Genomic DNA, 18,721 nt, shown 5'->3' with positions numbered 1-18,721 from the left:
GCTCAGGACATCATTGCCCCCTCCTGCATATGAAAGAGCAGAGAAGAACTAGAAATGCAAGGACTGCCCCTAACAAAGAGAGAATAACCTAATAATCAGATAACCTATTTTCAATACTCTCAGAGAGCTAGGATACACCAAACTGTTATTTTTTTCAAAATCATATAAAAAGAAATATTGAGAGATAAATAAGGCTCTTGAAAATTAAAAAAATATGATTAAAAGAGTTTAAAAAGTATACATTTAAACAACAGAAACTCCCTTCAAAGTTGGAAGAGATAGGAAGGCAGGTAGACAGGCAGGCACACACGCACACACACACACTTGCGCAAACACAGACACACACATGCACACACACTTGCGCGAATACACACACACACACACACACACACACACACACACACAGAGAGAGAGAGAGAGAGAGAGAGAGAGAGAGAGAGAGAGAGAGAATTATCAAGGAAAACAAGAAAATGTCCTACTGTTGGGCGTGGAACATGAGGTTGCAAGTATTCTGAGTGTTCAGACAATGATTGAGGACGAACTCACCAAGGCATGTCATAGGGCAGTTCAAGACATGGCTAAGAAGGGTATGGAGGCCTATGATCCCTTAGCAACAGCAAAAGGCTGCACTCAGAATAGACGACAGTCTAGAACATTTTTGTAATGGGCAGTAAAAATGGTTTCCTACCTAGAATTCTTCCCAAATAGCCACTGGTAATCCACAGTCGAGAGCAAGCTCCATAAAAATGAAGGAGTAAATTGATGAGGGGCAGATGGGACCCCAGGGAAAGGAATAGGCAGGTAGACAGAGAACCGGGCAGATGGAAGGAGGGACTGAGCAAGTCAACGCCGCCAGACGGCACTGTCTGGCTGAACTAGGGCAGTATTTGCATGGTTTCAACAATACATACTTCAGATACCCATTTGAAACAGAGATCGATGCAATGACAGCATGCGTGGGATTGTTTTTATTTGGGGAACAGGGTGTATACAGACTCGTGTTAAGTCCATCACTGTGATACAAGGCTGTCAGGACAGGGCTTTTTTTCTTGGATTCGCTATGAATTCCTCTGCGTAAGACAATGGCCTCCTTCCTCATTAATGGAAGGAAACCTGGTATGGAATATTCATTCTAGGAAATTCGTTAGGAGAACAACAAGTTGAGACACTGCAGTGGTTGTTCTTCCTGTGCCATGACAGAAAGCCACTTGAAGAGGAGGCTTAGTATGACTTACATTTAAGTGGGCGGTTTGAAGTAGGCGTGGCAGCAGGAGCTTGAGGTAGCTGGTCACATGGCATCCAGTCAAGAAGCAGAGAGAAATGAATGCATCTTCTGCTCTGCTGACTTTCTGCTCCCGCTGAGGACCCCGGACTCAGCCCCTGAAATGGTGCAATCCACATTTGAGGTGGGCTTTCCCTCTTCAGTTACTGTAATCTAGAAAACTCCTTCACAGATATGCCGGGAATTTGTTTTCAGGGCGACTCTAAATCCCACCAGGTTGGCAGCTGAGACTGACCATCACAGATACATTTTCAAAACTCCCAAAGTCAGACAGCACAAAGTAGTATAAAGCCTTCCCAAACTAATGGTTTGTGAAGTATTTAAGCTGAGCATCAAAATATTGAAGAGATTTTTTTTTTATAAAAAAGCCAGATATGTTCCTAGGAAAGAATTCTTTATGCTAGTTACATTGTTGGGAGACAGCTTGAAGCTCAGACCAGTTCCAGGGAAATCAAGATGCAATTTCCTCTGTTTAGAAAGCAAATTACCATATTGACTTTTTTTCTTGTTCATTCACTAATATAATTCCAAGCTGGGTTGAGAGAAAATGCCTTGTTTTGCTTTTCAAGCTGGTGGACTTTCCTGAGGAGAAGCCTTTAGTACTTCCTCTGGCAACAGACTCCAGAAAGGTTCTTCGGTACACTCATTCTCCTTACTGAATAAAAAGGTGCATGTCTTTGGATCAGCAATGTGTGCTTCCTCCTATTAGCTCTAAATTGGGTCTACAGTCTAGCTTAATTTGGCTAGGAATTCCTTGTCTGATTCTAGTCTAATGACCTAGCGTGCTCAGTGGGCCACTGTTTCACTCTTTCTGACTTCACCAGTTTGTTCTGCGTATACTGTCCACCATTCCCTGGGTAAAGGAAAGAAAAAAAAAACAGATCAAATAATTCTAGGCGCACAGAAGTAAAACAGCCAGTCCTGTGGATCTTCCAAGAAGATAACCAACTTGCTAAACGGGCTGTCCTTAGTTTAGAGGGCAGGGATGCTGGGTACCCGTACGGAAACCACTGCACATTCCACCCTAGTTCACACCAGGCTGGGGGCTGTGTGAAGAGTACAGCCAGATCTGGGGAATGTGACCTGGCTGCCCTCCGTCTGTCTCCACACCCTGGAAGAGTCCTAGCATTGCAGGGCTTGTCTTTGGAGACTCTGCGGGCCTCCCAGTTAAATCTCAAAGGCTCTATGTTCCTCTAAATAAACATTTCGGAGGCTTCTCCGGAGACTGATCAGGATTCCTAATACAGCCTTCTGCTCGCTTTCCTTTCCCCTGGGCATGTGGCTGATGACCAGACCAGGCTGCAGAGCTGAGGGGTGGGAGTGTCTTCACCCAGGCACCCACTCTAATTATGGACCAGGGCCCTGGGGAGAATGATGCTGCCTGGGATTGCTGAACTACACGCTTTGCCAGACCCCAACGACAGTGACCATAGTGTGGGGACTGGCGGTGCAGGTTGCAGATGCTTCTCAGACCTCACAAATGTATCTTTCCTGGACACAGTCACTCTAGGTCTGAAACCTGGAAGAAAGACACAGATGTCACCCTATTATTTTCAGGACTTTCTGGGGAGAAGGCCCTCATATACAGGCCCTGTCCACGATTCTCCTTTCAGGCAGAAGTGGACGCAAGGATGTGGATGCAGAGAGATCTTGCTTTCATAAAGAAAGCCCTTTCGAGGGCATTGGTGGGGTTGCCCTGCATGGGCATCGATTACAAAGCCGTCCTGAGCCTCTGCTGGCTGCAGCTTTGCTCTACCCTAGCTCCACGGCAGTGTTCCTGGGCAAGTGCCTTCCATGCTACCTCACTGCCTTGCTGGCCAGGACTGGAGGCCCATGGGAGTTTCCCAGTAGGGTTTTTTTCTTGGGGGAGGGAGATGTCTTCTATCCTTGATTCAACAAATAGGGCCTGGTATGGAAAAATGACTCAGAGGACATGGACAAACACACCAGAAGTTTTTTGATTCCCAGAAACCGAACACTCGGTGTGGACCTCCACAAGCCTCAGGCATAGTCTTTCCTACACCTTGCTAGAGTCCCCTGCACTCCCTGGACACTAGGGGAGTCCTTGTGCAAAAATTGCGCTTTTGGGGGAGGGGGGAGCTAACATCCTTGGGAGTAGGTGGTGGTTCTTTCCAGTCACTTGGGACACAGGTTTATCTTCTCCACGCACTGGGAGCAGGGAGAATGGGCAATGTGGACTCACAAAAGAGAGCTTAGGAAAGCCGGATACAGTCCCTTTGCGTGGGTATGCTTTGATCAATGCCCACGATTGCGGTAGAGTGGCGATGTGTCTATTACGGTACGCACATAATTCATGCCTGTTACTGAGAGCAGAAGCGTGGAGTTGTTTTTTGGCCAGAGCTCAGTGGATTTGGGTTAGCGCACGCACAGCCTTCTACTGGAGGCAAGAGAGTCTGAGCATTCCTCAGTGGCTGTGTTAATGCCAAAGCACCTGCAGTCTTGCCTGCTGCTTATTTAACCAACAGCTGAGCGAGTGTGAAAGTCCCTCTGACCCCTGGGTTGCCCATCGCGCCTGCTGAGATGGCGAGTGGAGGACCCTGGCTCAGCAGTCAAGCTCTGCAGTGTGCGGCGGGGAGGAGAAATCCGGGCACTGGGAGCGTCAGCCCCACAGCTTGGCAAACCCGCCAGGGGCGCAGGGAAGTGCATTTAAGCTATACCACTGCCGCAGTGTGGGGTCATGGGTTTGGATGGGGGAGACAAAAAACACAGTGCAGCATTTGCAGGGTCTGGTGTGGGAGGGGAGTGTCCAGTGCCTTGTACAGTGTGTTAGCTGCTCCCCAATACTCTCCAGTTTCTACCGCTTTAGGTTAGCGGAGCAAAGGACTGCTAGTGTGCCGAATGCGGGCAGGCATGCCGGAAGTACCCTAATGGATCCTAGGACCCTCCCTCCCCTTCCTGCGACAGTCACCTTGCTGGCTGTATCAAATTGAAGTCCTTTCAGAGTCCAGGACTACTGCTTCCCCTGCCTAAGTTCAGCCAGGGGGTTCAGGCCCCATTGGAGAGGTGAGCAGAAGGTTGTAGGCTCGAGTTCAAGCGTTAGAGAAGTCGCGATGCTGAACTCTCTCCGATTTGCCTACACATTCTGGACGAATCCACCCTCTCTCAGTCTCCTTACCCCACCCCCAACCCTGTTCCTCAGCAGTGACCTCAAGGCAAAGACAGAGTGGACTGCTTCCTTCTTGCTGCAGGAGTGTAGATAAACTCCAGCTCCGACGCCACGGAAGCTCGGTCAGAGCTCTGATTGGCGGAGAGATCTAGTGCGGACCCCCCCTCTCCTACCCCACCCCTAAGACCAGAGAATAAGAGACCAGGGCTCTGGGGGACAAGGTGCGTACAGCCCTGTGTGCTCTTCTCCAGGGGACACTTCGCTTTCGCTGTTCAACACTCGGGTTATCAGGTGAGAAACTAACTTTTCAACTCTTTCAGCTCACTCTCCATCCGTTTGTCTACTTTGTTGCTGTTCTTTTTGATGCAATGTTTCACACTGTAGTAATTCAGGATAATCTGGACCTTACTATTGCTCTGGTTGATCTCGAACGCACTGCCATCCATTCCGAGGATGCAGATAACAGGCGCACGCCACCACAACCAGTTTGGCTCCCTTTGCTGGCTAGATTATTTATTCCACAACCATTTCTGCCTTCCTGCAGCCGGGGATCAGTCAAAAAGTGCGGTCGTGGCATTTTCTTTTAACTAGCGTGAGTGGAATTCTAGAGCACACCCGTGGGAGTACCCTGAAAGGTGGGCGACCCCACCTAGGCATGCCTGTGGTTCCTCCTTGGGAGCAGGTGGTCTTACCGCACCCTATCCAATTTGAGGATAGAAGGTTCTTGGGTCTAGGTCTAGGGAGTACCGATCTTTCCTGAGATGCTGGCAGTCATCAGCAAGCATCTGGGGTGCACCGTGGAGTACCAGGTGCCGAACAGCTCTTCTGCGGTTCGGAGACAGTTTAATTGGGACTCAAAAAATTCCCCCGACTTTGCAGATTGGAGAGAGATTAATTCTTCTTTCCAAGATACCTTTCCAGCCTCCCCAGGGCAACTGCTCAGAAAAGGTGGTTCTAAAATTTTCAGCCCGTGAGAAATCCAAAGTAGAGGTCCGGCAAATCTGCTTCAAGGAGCTCTGGGTGGTTCTTGCTTTCTTCAAAGAGGAGAGCAAAAGGGGCATTAGTATGTGTGCGCTGCTGCAAGCTGGGGCCAATGAGAGCCTATAGCTCCTCCTAACACAGAACAGAGAATGCAAACCACACCTACCTTCCCCCAGCCATTTCTGCTCTATCAAGCAGAATACACTACACTGTATCTATTGAGATCCTCAACATCCCTCTGGCAAACAAAGGAACAGTGGTGGGGGAGATGAAGGCAAAGTTAGCAGGGCACTTGTGTCAGGGGCAGGACTAGACCCTGGGTCGACGATCCTTCCTTCTATTTTTACAGAGACATCATGGTCTTTGGGAAATTCTTTCCCTTTCTGGCTCTCAGCAGCCTGTGGATCCTGTGCCTGGCCAGCAGCCTCCAGGCAGCACCTTTGAGGTAAATTACCTTGAATCGGGAGTGCAGTTTGACTCCCCATCGGGTTGCCTCGGGAACTGTCAACTCCGTGGTTCTGTAGCCCCCACTTGGTTATTGGGAAATCAGCGCCCTCGTGTGGGCACTGACTGGCCTCAGGACCTGAGCACTAAGCACCCAGGGAAGAAGCAGGGACCGGGAAACTCGGTTGCTTATTTGGGGAGGAGGAAGTCAGGGAATGGGAATCTGTGCTAGTTTTGCTTACCTCCACAGGCCAGCCTTGAAGAGCAGCTTAGACCCTACCCTCAGCGACCAGGAAAAGCGCCTCCTGGTGGCTGCACTGGTGCAGAACTACGAGCAGATGAAGGCCAGGAAGCTGGAGCAGAAGGAGCAGGAGACTGCGGACTCTAGGTAAGGCTCCTACTCACCTGGCCCCCATATATTCAGGAGGACCTATTCCAGAGAGGTACAGAGACACTGGCCAGCAGTTCAAGGAACTAAGTTAATTGTTCCCAGCCTCCGTGGAAGTCCGAGGTTCCAGTGCCACCAGAGGGACTCATACTGGTCAGACACATTAAAATTTTGTTTTCTCCTCAAACTCTTGGGAAAGGAAATGAGGAGATGTAGGATCGCTTACTGTGGGAGCTGGACTTGTGCCCACGGGGATGCACGGCTGCACTGGCTGGAGTAGGGCAGGTAAGTGCGATTCCAGCAGATGAACTTAGAGTGTCAGGAAGTTTCAGCAGCTTCTTTCATACGGCAAGGGGGAATTGTAAGGGTTCGAGGGGTCTGCGACAGGTTGAACAAGTGGCTGAGGTAGGTCCAAGGCACCTGTAGAGGTGTGCAAGTTGTTACAGGGTCCCTTGCCTGGAAACAGACCAACCCTGGCCTGGCTCCAGCACCCAAGGAAAAGCATGCTGACCTGCATCCAAACACCCTGTCAAGCATGAGAGACTGAACAGCACATGGATGCCAGAAAGAGCCATCCTTTTCCTCTGCCCTTCCCCACACTGTCCTGGCCCACTGCACCCCCAAACCTTCCCCATGGAGTCTGTGTGAGCTGACCTCCACCCACCCTCTGTCCCAGCGTCTAGTCTCCTGCCTGGTTTAACCTGTTTTCTGCCGGTGGAATCAGCCCCTGTTGGTATGGGAATCTAAACACAGGAGTTCTTGGTATGTAGGCAGAGGAGCTGAACGACTTTCCTACCTTCTCTGGTGTGGACTTTGGGCTTGAAACACAGGCAAGAAAAGAACGCAGCTGGTCGCTTGCAGAGGGCCTGAAGTGTCCAGGGTGCCAGCAAACTCTTCCGTGTCCTTCCTGGTTTCCTCTCTTGCTCCTACTTTTGAGCTTGCCGCACACACGTGCATTCTTCTCTGTTGTTCTGAAGCTGGCAAGAGCAGCATCCAGGGTGAATGAGACCATCAGTGAGTCGGGGTGGGAAGGGAGAGGGCAGAAGTCCTAGATCGTGCCTGAGGTAAGAGAGTGAGGGAACCTTCTAGAGCATTTAGATAGCTATTCATTTTCTGCTTCTGAATGCTGAAATAAGCACAACCGTTCCTCCTCGCTCATTTTTTTTTTCTGGAAAAATCAGAGCTATAATGATCATTGCTTTGGTCAGCTTCTGAAGCTTGTGAGTGGCCAGGGACTAAGAAACAGCTTTAGCGTCAGGTGACCAGGCACAGGGCTTGATGGGCTATCTCTGTGATGCAGCGTTCACAACAAGCAGCATGCTAAGGATCAGATAAGCATATCCGAGGAGAAGCTGAAAATGTTGTTCTTAGCAAGGTAAGAAGGCTATTTTTGTTTTTGTTGTTGTTGTTTTAAATTTGGTCATTGTTTGGGGAAGAGTTTCTGGTAAAGATTCTCAGGTCATTCCCTGAACAGTTCTGATGAAGCACTTAGGAGAAACACTTACTCTTAAGTGGTTCATTGAAGGGATGGGGTTCTCAAGGGGTAGGCTCCTCCCCAACTATCACTGACAAGACTTACCTTCCTTTTCCATTCTGAATATCAGTGCCCAGAAGAGAGCCTGCAACACTGCCACTTGTGTGACCCATCGGCTTGCAGACTTGCTGAGCAGGTCCGGGGGCATGATGAAGAACAACTTTGTGCCCACCAATGTGGGTTCCAAAGCCTATGGCCGGCGCCGCAGGGACCTTCAGGACTGAGTAGCTACCGGCCCCCAGAATGAAGGTGATTTTGTACTCTGGGTTGAGTGAGGAAAGATTTGGGAGCTAAACCCCACATCCCGAAGCCCACTGACAGGGGTAGGGCCTTCGGGTTCCCTATGCCTAGTACTAGTCCTCTTCCTGACGTAATGAGTTCCTTCTCAAGCTGAGCTTGAACTTGAAATCAGAATGGCAGGAGAGATCACGGGGAAGCAGTGCCTTGCTGCTGAGGAAAGAAAGGAAAAGAAATGTCTGGATCTGGAAAGGGGAGGGTCTGCAAACCTTACCTGTTCTGGTGCCTGCACAGCTCTACTCTTGTTGGTGTTCCCCAGCTTGGACCGGAGGGCTATGAGCAGACACACTGCTTCCAGCATATTTGGCATCTCTTCTGTTTTTGAGAAGGTTCTGAGCAGCCCATGCTGGCTTCCGGCTCAGTCTATAGAGGCTGGCTTTGAATTCCTGACCATCCTGCCCCAACTTCCAAGTGCTGAGATTGCAGGGTCACCAGGACACCCCACATCCCTTCCAGTATTAATAGGGACAGTGCTAGAAGCCTCCTCACACGCCAAATTCAGAATTCATGGATTCTGTTTTGCGGAAGAGCTGCTAAATTATAAATTAGCATTGTTAGAGATGACTGTGGTTACCCACATATCCATAGCTTCTTCTTTCCCTTACTTTCCTCCCTCTCCCCTCTTCTCCTCTCTCCTTTTACCTTTTCTTCCTCCTCCTTTTCTTTTTTCTTTCTCTTCATTTCAGGTTACGTGAAGCTGAACTCACCACGTCTATTAATTTTATTAACCAGGACCTGATGAGAAGGCCCCATAGACAATGCGTATGTCTGTATCCTGATTGCTACCGGAGAACATCACCCTTGTCACTCGAGCGGAATGAAATTGAGTATAGATGAGTTAATTCAGTGTTCGTTTGGATCATTTCTATGCTGAGTCTGTGGTCAGTCAATGTGATTGTGTCTCCCACTGGCTTCCCCAGCAGCAAACCACACAGGTTTGCTGAAAGTCACCCAGCAGCTGATGGTGGCAGCTCTGTTGACCCTTGGGGAGATGTGAAATCACTGCCTCTTGTAGCCTCTGGAGACTCTTGGTAGAGGAGATACTGTGCCTTGGTGTCTCAGAACATGATTGTACATTTATGTAAGGAAATGTCAAAATTGTATCATTTGTGAACTTCATCAAGATTAAAGCATATTTTGGATACATTTGTTTTGAGTCCGTGGTGGTCCATTTCAATATGTCTTTCTATGTAATAATAATAATAATAATAACAATTACTGTTGAGTGTTTAGTATTATTCAGTGTTCTAAGAAATTGTTATATACCCGTTAATTGACTTAATCTTCATGGTCAAGCCATAGGAAGATACCCACATGTGAGGAGGTAAAGCCCTGAGAGGAGAGATTCAAGGTCACATTAATAGGCTATGGAAGCCCTGTGATGACTTTCAGAGCACACAGTAGAAGCTACCATGCCTCATGTTATTAGCAATGTCTTTGGCATTTTCTGGAGATCTGTGAACCATTCTTTGACCTTCCTGCTTTACATGATAGGCCCTTACATGGTGGAGACACAAAAAATTTAAGCATATAATGTTCTAGTCCTTACATAGTATAATGAAGTCTTTGTACCCTTACTCGGTTTCAAGAAGAATCAGTGGTTGTATTGCTACATCTACGGTCCATCTCCTCTTCTACCCAGTGTATCACTGTATCGGCAATATCGACAAGGATTTCACCATGCATTTTCAAATTGGAAAGAAGCTGAACATAACCAAGGCCTATAACAAGGAAAATGAGGACATTCATTATTTCTTAATTCTTTACTCTAACATATGCAGCAATAGTTTAACCTTTCCCCCAGCTGTTTGTACATCTACATATAAAATCTTGGCTGATGTTGAGGCTTTGTATTGCTTCTGGTTCATACCTTAAGGCCCATCTGATGGAGAGGTTCCTCTCTCTTTACCTCTCACAACTCACTGGCAAGAGAGGCTAGGTTACATGCACAACAGCTTGTTCCATTGCTGTGAAGAGGTTAACATGCACTCTCTGTGAAATGGCAGGCAGACCTAGAGTGAGCGATGTGGAAGAAGCTGATGAGGCAGAGATGAAACAGGGTGACTGATTATTATGCAGGATTCTGTAAGACCCCATTAAGGACCTTGAATGTCTATCAGTCAAGTTCTAGTTGAAGAAGCAGATTACACTGGTCATTTTAACTGGAAATATTTAATGTAACAATGGCATCCATAGGTGTTAGAGTACCGAAAAGACCAGAGAAAATATGGAGTACAGAGGTTACCATCTAGGGGCTAGTTGAAGGGCTGAGGAGCTTGGAGAAGGATTCTTAGATCACTGAGAAGGAAAATTAGCAGACCCCGGTAACTCTTGCTTGGTGCTGGGATGATGTAAGCTGTCCTAAAAGTGCAAATGCAGAAATCACATGGGTGGGCAGTAGAGCAGGTACATCCAGAATGTTCTAGGGATTCAGAAAAACTAAGCCAAGCTAGGGATTGGAAAGAACTTCATTGCCAGAATAAGTCAGTATGTGAGTGATGCTGACTGAAGCAGAGGTTGAACATGGAAGGAACCAGATCCTTCTTGGTTCTGGCTTCTGATGTCCTTTCAGGAACTGCAGTTGAGAAAGTCTATAGGGGTCTAGCTGGCAGAAGAAATGTGCCTGGCAGAGTCCCCTTTCAGATTTCATTTCAGATATGTAATTTTAAATTTACATATTGAAAAGTTCATTTGTTTTGGTGTGCAGTTCTGGTAGCAAATCCTTGAGCCATGGAATCAGCACAGAGAGGACTTAAAGCAATTATATCCAAATTGCCAAATCCTCCTGCACTCAGTTGCTCCCTCAACCACAGTCTCTGCTGATCCATCTCTATGGGCTTGACTCCTTCAGAATGGTATCTATAGTAGTTAGTACTTTCTCGTAGGGACCACCAGCCCACGAATAATTACATGGAGACTTATTATTAATTATGAAGGCTTGGTCTTAACTTAGACTTTTTCCCACCTAGCTCTCATAACTTAAATTAACCTGTTTCTATTAATCTGTGCTCTGCTTTGAAGCTCAGTTACTTCTCCTCTGCACCATATGTCCAATTTCTTCAGCATCTTGCTGGAATCTTTCTCAGGCTGTGCAGATTCATTCCAAGTTCCTCACTCTCTGCTCAGAGGTCCTGAGGTCCTGCCTGTTCTCTCCTGCCTAGCTATTGGCCGTACAGCTCTTTATTAAGAAGATACCTTAGGCAGAGGCATATCTTTAAGTATATACAAATATTCTGCAACAGTCATAAATGGGATCAGTATGAAGTCTTGAGTCTGAATTCTTTTCCTTCACAGAATCCATTCGAGATTTTCCTATGTCATGGTATATATCACTAGTTCAGTTTTTGAGTTGTGAAGTGTAAAGCACTGTAGAGATGAACCCCATTCCATGCACTATGTCCCAATGAATGGCACTTGGGATGTTTCTAGCTTTTGACACTGCCTCCATGGGCAGATCTGAAGTGAAGATAAATAATATGGGCTCAGTGAGGGTCCTACAGAGACACGCCTCTGTTCTAACTATTAGAACTGATGAAACGCTATTTTATTTAGAAAAAAGTCTTTGCAGGTGTTGTTAAGGATCCCAAAATAAGACTATTTTGGATCGTTCAGGAAACTCAGGAAAGTTGTAGGTCCTGCGTGTCCTTAAAAGTGAAGAAGACACACAGAGAAGATGACATGAAGCAGGAGACAGAGGGGGTCAACCGAGGAAGTGAAGGAAGCAGATGAGCCTGCGACTGCTACTGAGGGGAGCTGGGACAGTCCAGAACCTCCTCCTCTGAGGCCCTAGAAGGAGCACAGACCTTCCCGGTATCCACATTTTTGGACCTTTGACCTCTAGAACTGAAAGAGAATAAATTGCTGGTTCTTTTCTAACTGACTTTGTGGCAATTTGTTGTGGCAGCCCCAGGAAAATAATACAATGAACTGATTTATTTTGGGAAATACATGACATCGGGATTGCCAGATCATTTGGTGTGTATGTATGTAGCTCGATACGAACATCCCCAAGCGGTCTCACCAGCCACACACAGAAGTCCTGGTATTTCAAAAGATTGTATTTCAAGTTAAACCATTGGTTTAATTTGAATTTCACCAACCACTAAAGGTGGTTGTTTTTTTTTTTTTGTTTTTTTGTCCTGTGCTTCCTTGACATTTGTTTATCATTTTTGTGGGAGTGTCTCTTCAAACACTAAGGTTTTATCTGGTGATTTGCTTTACTGTTATTGAGCTTTGAAAGTACTTTATATGTTATAGATGCAGGATTTTTTTGTAAGATGCACAATTTCAAATATTTTCCCCTGGCTTTTGAATTAATCTTTTTATTGTTTTAGTATATTTCATAGAGGAAAAGTTTTAAAATTTTTATGAAGTTTAATTTATTGAGATTTTTAAAATTTATGAATTTTAGTTTAGTTCATATCTAAGAACTCTTTGCCTAACTCAAAGTCATGATAACTTTGTAGTTTCTCACAAAAACATACACTTTTCTGTTTTACATTTAGCTCTATGATGCATTGCAGGTTTGTTTTAGTATAAGATGGGAGGCGGAGGCTGAAATTTTCTTACCTTGTAGATATCCAGTTTTTCTGGAGTTGTTTATTAACTACTGAGCGACTGTCTCACCTCTCCCCTGCCATTGTCCCTTGCTGGGTTTGAGAAGGTGTGTCACTGGAGTCCCAATTTGGGCTCCTTCATATTTGGCCACCATCATCTTCACCCTGTAGGATTAAAGCTAGAATGTAAATCAGGGCACATGGGTTTACTCAACACTCATGGCACTCTGCAAGATTATTTTGGCTATTTTGGATTATTCCTCTTTCCTGACACACTTTGGAGTCAGCTTGTAGGTCTCTAAGAAACTTCTGGGGAGAATTTGGTTGTGAGCTCTGTTAGATTAGAAGCTCAGTGTAAGGAGGGACAGCCTAGTAGTAAGGTTTATGTCGACTAACCCGTGAGCACCTCAGAATTCCAGCGATTTAGGACTTTGATTTCTTCCATTAATAACTTTTTCTTTCTGGCATGAGGATCTTGTTAGATTTGTGATTGTATTCTTGGTGCTTAGATTCCTTTAAGTTTCCAGTCCTTCATCGCTACTGTAAGACACTGTGGAAGTCTGACCCTGAGTTCTGTGACTGTGCAAAGCTCACGAGGGCATTGCTCCAGGTGCTGCTGTTTCTTTGCCTTTTTTTTTTTCTATACTTAGCTCATGTGCATGTTCCTCTAGGTTCTGTTTCTTTGCCATTTTTCCTGTACTTGATCCTAACCAAAAGGCCAAGAAGTGATACGTTTCTTTGAGGATACTCTGTATACACAGGTTTTCTGCTAGTTAAGTCACTTCTATTTTAGTTTTTCTTTAAAACTAACCTACCTCTTGTTGTGTCTCAAACCCCAGACAAAAGGCTAAGGCGCCCACTTAACAGAACAAAGTGGAACTGGCCACTCTGTTCCCAGTTTCCCTCAGTCCCTACCTGTTAAAATTTCCTTCTGGCTGGCATACCCAGCCCCGTGTTGGGCTGTACTCCTCCCACCCCCACAGCTGCCCTTCTCTGTATAATCCCACCCTGTTGATTACCTGGCCCTTTTGTCTATTCTTTACCTTCCTGGCCTATTGGTCTGGCTCTCCCCCCACCACCCACATAGCTCCATTATGTTTACTCTGCACTCTCCCAGCTGGCCCAGCCTCCAGTCATGCTCCCCCTTTTATCCACAATAAACCTTCTCCTCCACCATACCTAGGAGCAGTTCTGTCCTTTCCTTTTATATTTCTTTTTTTCATCCACCTCTCATTTTTTTCTTTTTATATATTTTCCTCTTATTCCTCTATCATACATTATACCCTGACTATAGTTTCCCCCCTCCACTCTTCCCAGTCCCCCCCTGCACCTCCCCGTATCTTCCCTCTCCCCAGATCCACTCCTCCTCTGCTTTCCTTGAAAACAAAAAACAAGGACAAAATAAAAAACAGGTCTCCTAGGGATATCAACCAATATCAACAAGTTACAATAGTAGTAGGTACAAGCAATCATATCAAGGTTGGATGAGACAACCCAATAGGAGGAAAAGGATCCCAAGAACAGGCAAAAGAGTCACTGACAGTGCCCTTCCCCCACTCCCAGTGTTGGGAGTCCCACAAGAATACCCAGCTACAAAACCATAGCATCTATGCAGAGGACCTAGCTCAGACCCACACAGGGTCCATGACGGTCACGTTGGTCTGTGTGACCTTAGAGCCCTGTTGATTCTTAGGCTGCGTTCTTGATATATTTTGGATATTAACTCTTTGTCAGATGTGGAGCTTGAGAAAATATATATATTATTCCAGTTAGGGAACCCTACTTGCCAAAGCCATAGTGTTACTGACTGTAAATGACTAGTTGTTCCTGCTTGTAATTTCTTTCATGAGCCATTTTATTCCTTCCCTAAGAACTATATTTCTTTCCTAATAGCAGCTTTTGCTGTCTTCCCACTGCTTGTGTGTTTATCTTGTGAAAACATTCCATCTTTCGGGCAAACATATAGCTGTGGATGGTCAGGAATTTGATTTCTTCTTAATTTTATAATTCTGTTAAATAGAAATATTACTAGACTATTTTACATACTCAGACTGACAGAGGACTCTTAGTCATGAAGGCAGCCTTTACACAGACAGCTAACTTTAGACTCCAGAACAAATGCCCCTTGGAGATGAATATCTGTTTGACCCTAGGTATAAATACATGCAATCATTTTTCTACGTGTTTCCTGATTCAAGGTGAAGATAGAAGTAACCTTAGTGGACAAAGCTTTCCTGTAGCAGTTGACATTTTGCACGTACTCCCAGTCTCAGGATTAAGGTTCGGCCAATTGGTTACTATCTGGGAACCCTCACCAATTTAGAGCTACGTGCATGGGTCAATGTGACATACTTAGCCTGAGAGAAACTACGTGATTTATCCTGTGATATGAGAATGGGGCAGGCCCTGAAAACTTGTCCAGAGTTTATCTGTGAGAGGAGCAGAGGCAGTGTAGAGACAGAGGCTGTGTAGAGCTATGAAGAAGGTGGCTGTGGAGGAAGAGAAGTGTGAGAGTGAGTGTGGGTGTGAGAGTGGATGTGTGTGTTGAAAGGGAGATGGAGCAGAAGGTATAGCAAGAGAACTGTGAGTGAGATGTAGAAGGAGTGTGAGAGGAACGAGAGGGATATAAGAAAGAAAGAGATGTAGTTATACGGGGGGAATGAGCGAATGACATAGTAGTGTGTGAAGGAATGTGGCAGGGTAGAGAGAGAAATGTGTGTAGAGGAGAGATGTGGAACTGTGCAAAAAGAGATGGAGCGGACTATGGAGCTATGTAACTGTGCTGGAGAGAGATGTATGTATGTAAAAAGAGATATGTAGTTTCATGTAAAGAGATTGAACTGTGGAGAGAGATTGTTGAGAGAGAGAAAGAGAGAGAGAGAGAGAGAGAGAGAGAGAGAGAGATTATTTAAGTTGAAGGAAAAGAGGTTACCATCAGGAAAGTGTGTACTTGTTCCTATTTTCTTAGGTTACCAGCAGAAAGTGTGTATTTCCTTATTTACCCCTCAGAGAGAAAAGTCTAGCCCTTGTTGCATTTGTGGATTTATTTACATACCCTGGGTGCTGACTGGAGGCTGGCGCCTGCAAGTCAGTCATGGTCCCATTGATTAATTGTTGATTTCAGTGCCTGTGCTCTTGGTGTTCTGTTTGAGAAGTTATCTCCGGTGCCAATTCATTCAAGCCTATTCCCTACTTCCTCCTATGTTAAGTTAAGAGTGTCTGGCTGGCTTTATGCTGACATCTTTGATCCTCTTGGACTTGACTTTTGTGCACGATAATAGATACGGATCTGTTGATATTCTTCTACATGCCGACATTCAGATAGACCAACATCATTTGTTGAGGATACTTATTTTTCCCATTGTGTATTTATGGCTTTTATAAAATTACAATTCAGGTGTGTGGATTTAGTTTTGGGTCCTTGATTTATACCAATACCATTTGGTTTTTATTACTATAGCTCTGTATTACAGCTTGAAATCAAGGCTGGTGATACCTTTGGAAGTGGTGGAGCAAGGGACAGAGTTCATGCCTCATTTCGTTTTCGTAACCTACTACATAGCCTGGAACATGTACCATAATGTTGAACTGGAATGGTGAGAGTTGATATCACATTCTATCTTTGTGGCAGTTTAAAACAAGTCCACAAATTTTTAAAATTTGAAATTTAAAATTTTCTTTAAAGAATGGTTTCAAAAGTTCTCTTCCTTTGTGTTAGGAATTTTCCTAAAGCGAGTTCTCTGACAACACAGAAATCCCAATTAAGCCAAATCACAACAAGCCAAATTAAAAAATATTCAGGTTTAATGGGATTCCTGTGCTCTCCAATAGCCCCAAGGGGAAACCGGGAAGCCACAATTGTGACCACCACCAGGTGATGGGGGAGCCATGTGGGAACTTTCCGGGGAGGGGGGGAGCAATTTAAATAGACTCGGGGAGTGATCAAGATTTTGGCGGGCTGTCTTGACAGTCCCCCCGGGAGGCATCAAGGCTTGGCGGGCACAGGGATGGGACCTCCAAAGATGGAAGCCAGAAACTTGGGACTTACACTTTGCTACAAATTGCAACATTATTCAGTAATTAAACCAGCCTCATTTCACAAGGTCAACCCATCAGAGTCAAGGGCTTTGTTGGAGAATTAGGCCAGGATGTAAGTCATGTTGGAATTATTGCCTTGTGAATATAGTGAATATAGTAGCTGGTTTTTTTTTTTTTTCTAAATTTTTTTTCTTTGCCATAGCTTATCCCCTTATGTTACAAATTTGGGAATTAATTCCCACAGTTCAGCATGTTTGATCATTTACTGAGTACTATCTTCCCTATGCTTTCAGGGTTTACTGATTACATTCCCTAGCTATGTGTAGAAAGTTTCCCACTACCGTGTCTTTGTTCCTCTCTCCTATGTAAATGTAGAGATCTTCCTTCCTGCAATTGTTATTATTGGCAGGCATTTTAGGGTCCAGGCAAAAGTATTCCATTTGAGACATTCCCAGATATCTAAGGACATAGAATTAATCCATGCCCAAACCTGTTAGTTTATATTTTCTTTTTTTTAATTAATTAATTTATTTGTTTATAAAAATTTCCACTTCCTCCTCTCCTCCCCATACCCTCCCATTCCCCCCACTCCCTCTCCTCCTCCCTCCCACTCCCTCTCCTCCTCCCTCTCCAGTCCTAAGAGCAGTCAGGGTTTCCTGCCCTGTGGGAAGTTCAAGTTCCGCCCCTCTCCCTCCAGGTCTAGGAAGGTGAGCATCCAAACAGACTAGGATCCCAGAAAGCCAGTACATGCAGACAAAACAAGACCCAGTGCCATTGTCAATGGCTTCTCAGTCAACCCCCATGTCAGTCATATTTAGAGACTCCGGTTTGATCACATGCTCGTTCAGTCCCAGTCCAGCTGGCCTTGGTGAGCTCTCATTCGATCAGTCCCCTTGTATCAGTGGGTGAACGCATCCCACACGGTCCTGATTTCCTTTTTCATGTTCTCTCTCTTTCTAGTTTATATTTTCTTACATAGATAGAAAAAAATAAGCATGTCCTGGTTTTACCTCACTTATAGATAAGGAGAGGGATGACCTAAAACCAACCTTGCATTGAAAGACTCCTAACTCCTCACATCATCTTCACCTCAGTTTACCGATGATTTTAGTTCAGGAGATTTACTGCTTATGTCTTCCTCTCAGGAACAATGATTAACCATCTACCCACATACTGGAGGAAGACAAGACTCTGCTGGAGCTGGAGCCTCTGATAGGCATCAAGCCCCACAGACCTGATTATTTAGAGGTTTGAGTCTCTTTTTCGTTTCAACCGCTTAGAGCAAAGATGTAAACTTCAGATCCAAAAGGCCTTTAGAGCTTGCTAACATCTGACAAAAATGCTAATGTTCCAAGGGCCATACACTTCCCTTGTCTATTTACATAGATTGCTTGGTTACCTATGCCTGCAAGATATTGTGGGTCTTCATGGCTGGGTAAGAACAAAGAGAGGAAGAAACGGGAACAGAAGTTGGAGCAGAAGCGTCCCAGAAATGAGCAGAGACAGGAAAATGAAGAAGAAAAAGAATGCAACAGAATTATTCCAATTAGGATAATTAGACTTGAGGCAGAGAATTAGAGCTAAAAAAAATTATAGACAGTTCGGATAGAAGAATTAGAATAGAGAACAAGGAAGAAAGAACAATAAAGAGACATGGATAGAAAGACTATGTTGTGAATAGATTTCTTAACCATCAGATTTTAGTTTATTTTGCTATTGTGGCATCTTTCTTTTGAAACCCAAGAGGAAACCTTAGAGGTTAGACCTCAAAAGTTTCTGATAAACGTCAGTGTGAATTCTATTTAGTAATTTGCTTCTAACAGATACAATGTGGTAGAGAAAGTGAAGTGTGATATCCAGGTAGAAGCTGTAAGGGATTGCGGTGTCTTTATTCCTATCTTACTTTGGTTACTGGCTTGACTTGTGAGAATACACAAGCATCCTATCAGAGAGCTACAAAGCGAGGAGCTGAGGTCCCTCATGGTGTGTACAATGAAGCTGCAAACAGATCCTCTAGAGTCATGTCCAGATGAGTGCAGCCTCAAGACAGGCCCAGAGCAAGGGTCACCCAGGC

The 18,721-nt window shown here is 45.2% G+C and overlaps 1 protein-coding gene across 3 annotated transcripts; it reads left to right on the top strand.

The window, feature by feature from the left end:
• Nucleotides 1–4,513: 4,513 nt before the first annotated feature.
• Nucleotides 4,514–9,199, top strand: LOC125417144 (calcitonin gene-related peptide 2). Of its 3 annotated transcripts, none has more exons than XM_048460456.3 (6): nt 4,515–4,700; nt 5,740–5,835; nt 6,085–6,222; nt 7,523–7,597; nt 7,827–8,005; nt 8,786–9,199. In XM_048460456.3, exons 2-5 carry the CDS (start codon nt 5,747–5,749, stop codon nt 7,978–7,980), a joined length of 456 nt encoding a protein of 151 aa, XP_048316413.1. In that variant the 5' UTR covers nt 4,515–4,700; nt 5,740–5,746; the 3' UTR covers nt 7,981–8,005; nt 8,786–9,199. The 3 variants fall into 3 exon arrangements, with proteins under 3 accessions (XP_085548730.1, XP_048316413.1, XP_087763782.1); XM_087907656.1 differs by having other exon boundaries at nt 4,516–4,700; nt 8,740–9,199; XM_085692604.2 differs by lacking the exon at nt 7,523–7,597 and having other exon boundaries at nt 4,514–4,700; nt 8,740–9,199.
• The last annotated feature ends 9,522 nt before the right edge of the window (nt 9,200–18,721 follow it).

This window comes from Myodes glareolus, chromosome 7, assembly GCF_982192425.1.
Source record: "Myodes glareolus chromosome 7, mMyoGla1.1, whole genome shotgun sequence".
NCBI lineage: Eukaryota > Metazoa > Chordata > Mammalia > Rodentia > Cricetidae > Myodes > Myodes glareolus.
This window is presented reverse-complemented; position numbering and strand designations above follow the sequence as displayed.

Bases quoted from the DNA above. Each gene is read 5' to 3' on its own strand.
- LOC125417144 (XM_048460456.3), top strand. From the start codon at position 5,747: ATGGTCTTTGGGAAATTCTTTCCCTTTCTGGCTCTCAGCAGCCTGTGG. The intron at 5,836-6,084 runs GTAAATTACCTT...TTACCTCCACAG, and splicing joins CTCCAGGCAGCACCTTTGAG to GCCAGCCTTGAAGAGCAGCT. The intron at 7,598-7,826 runs GTAAGAAGGCTA...TCTGAATATCAG, and splicing joins AAAATGTTGTTCTTAGCAAG to TGCCCAGAAGAGAGCCTGCA.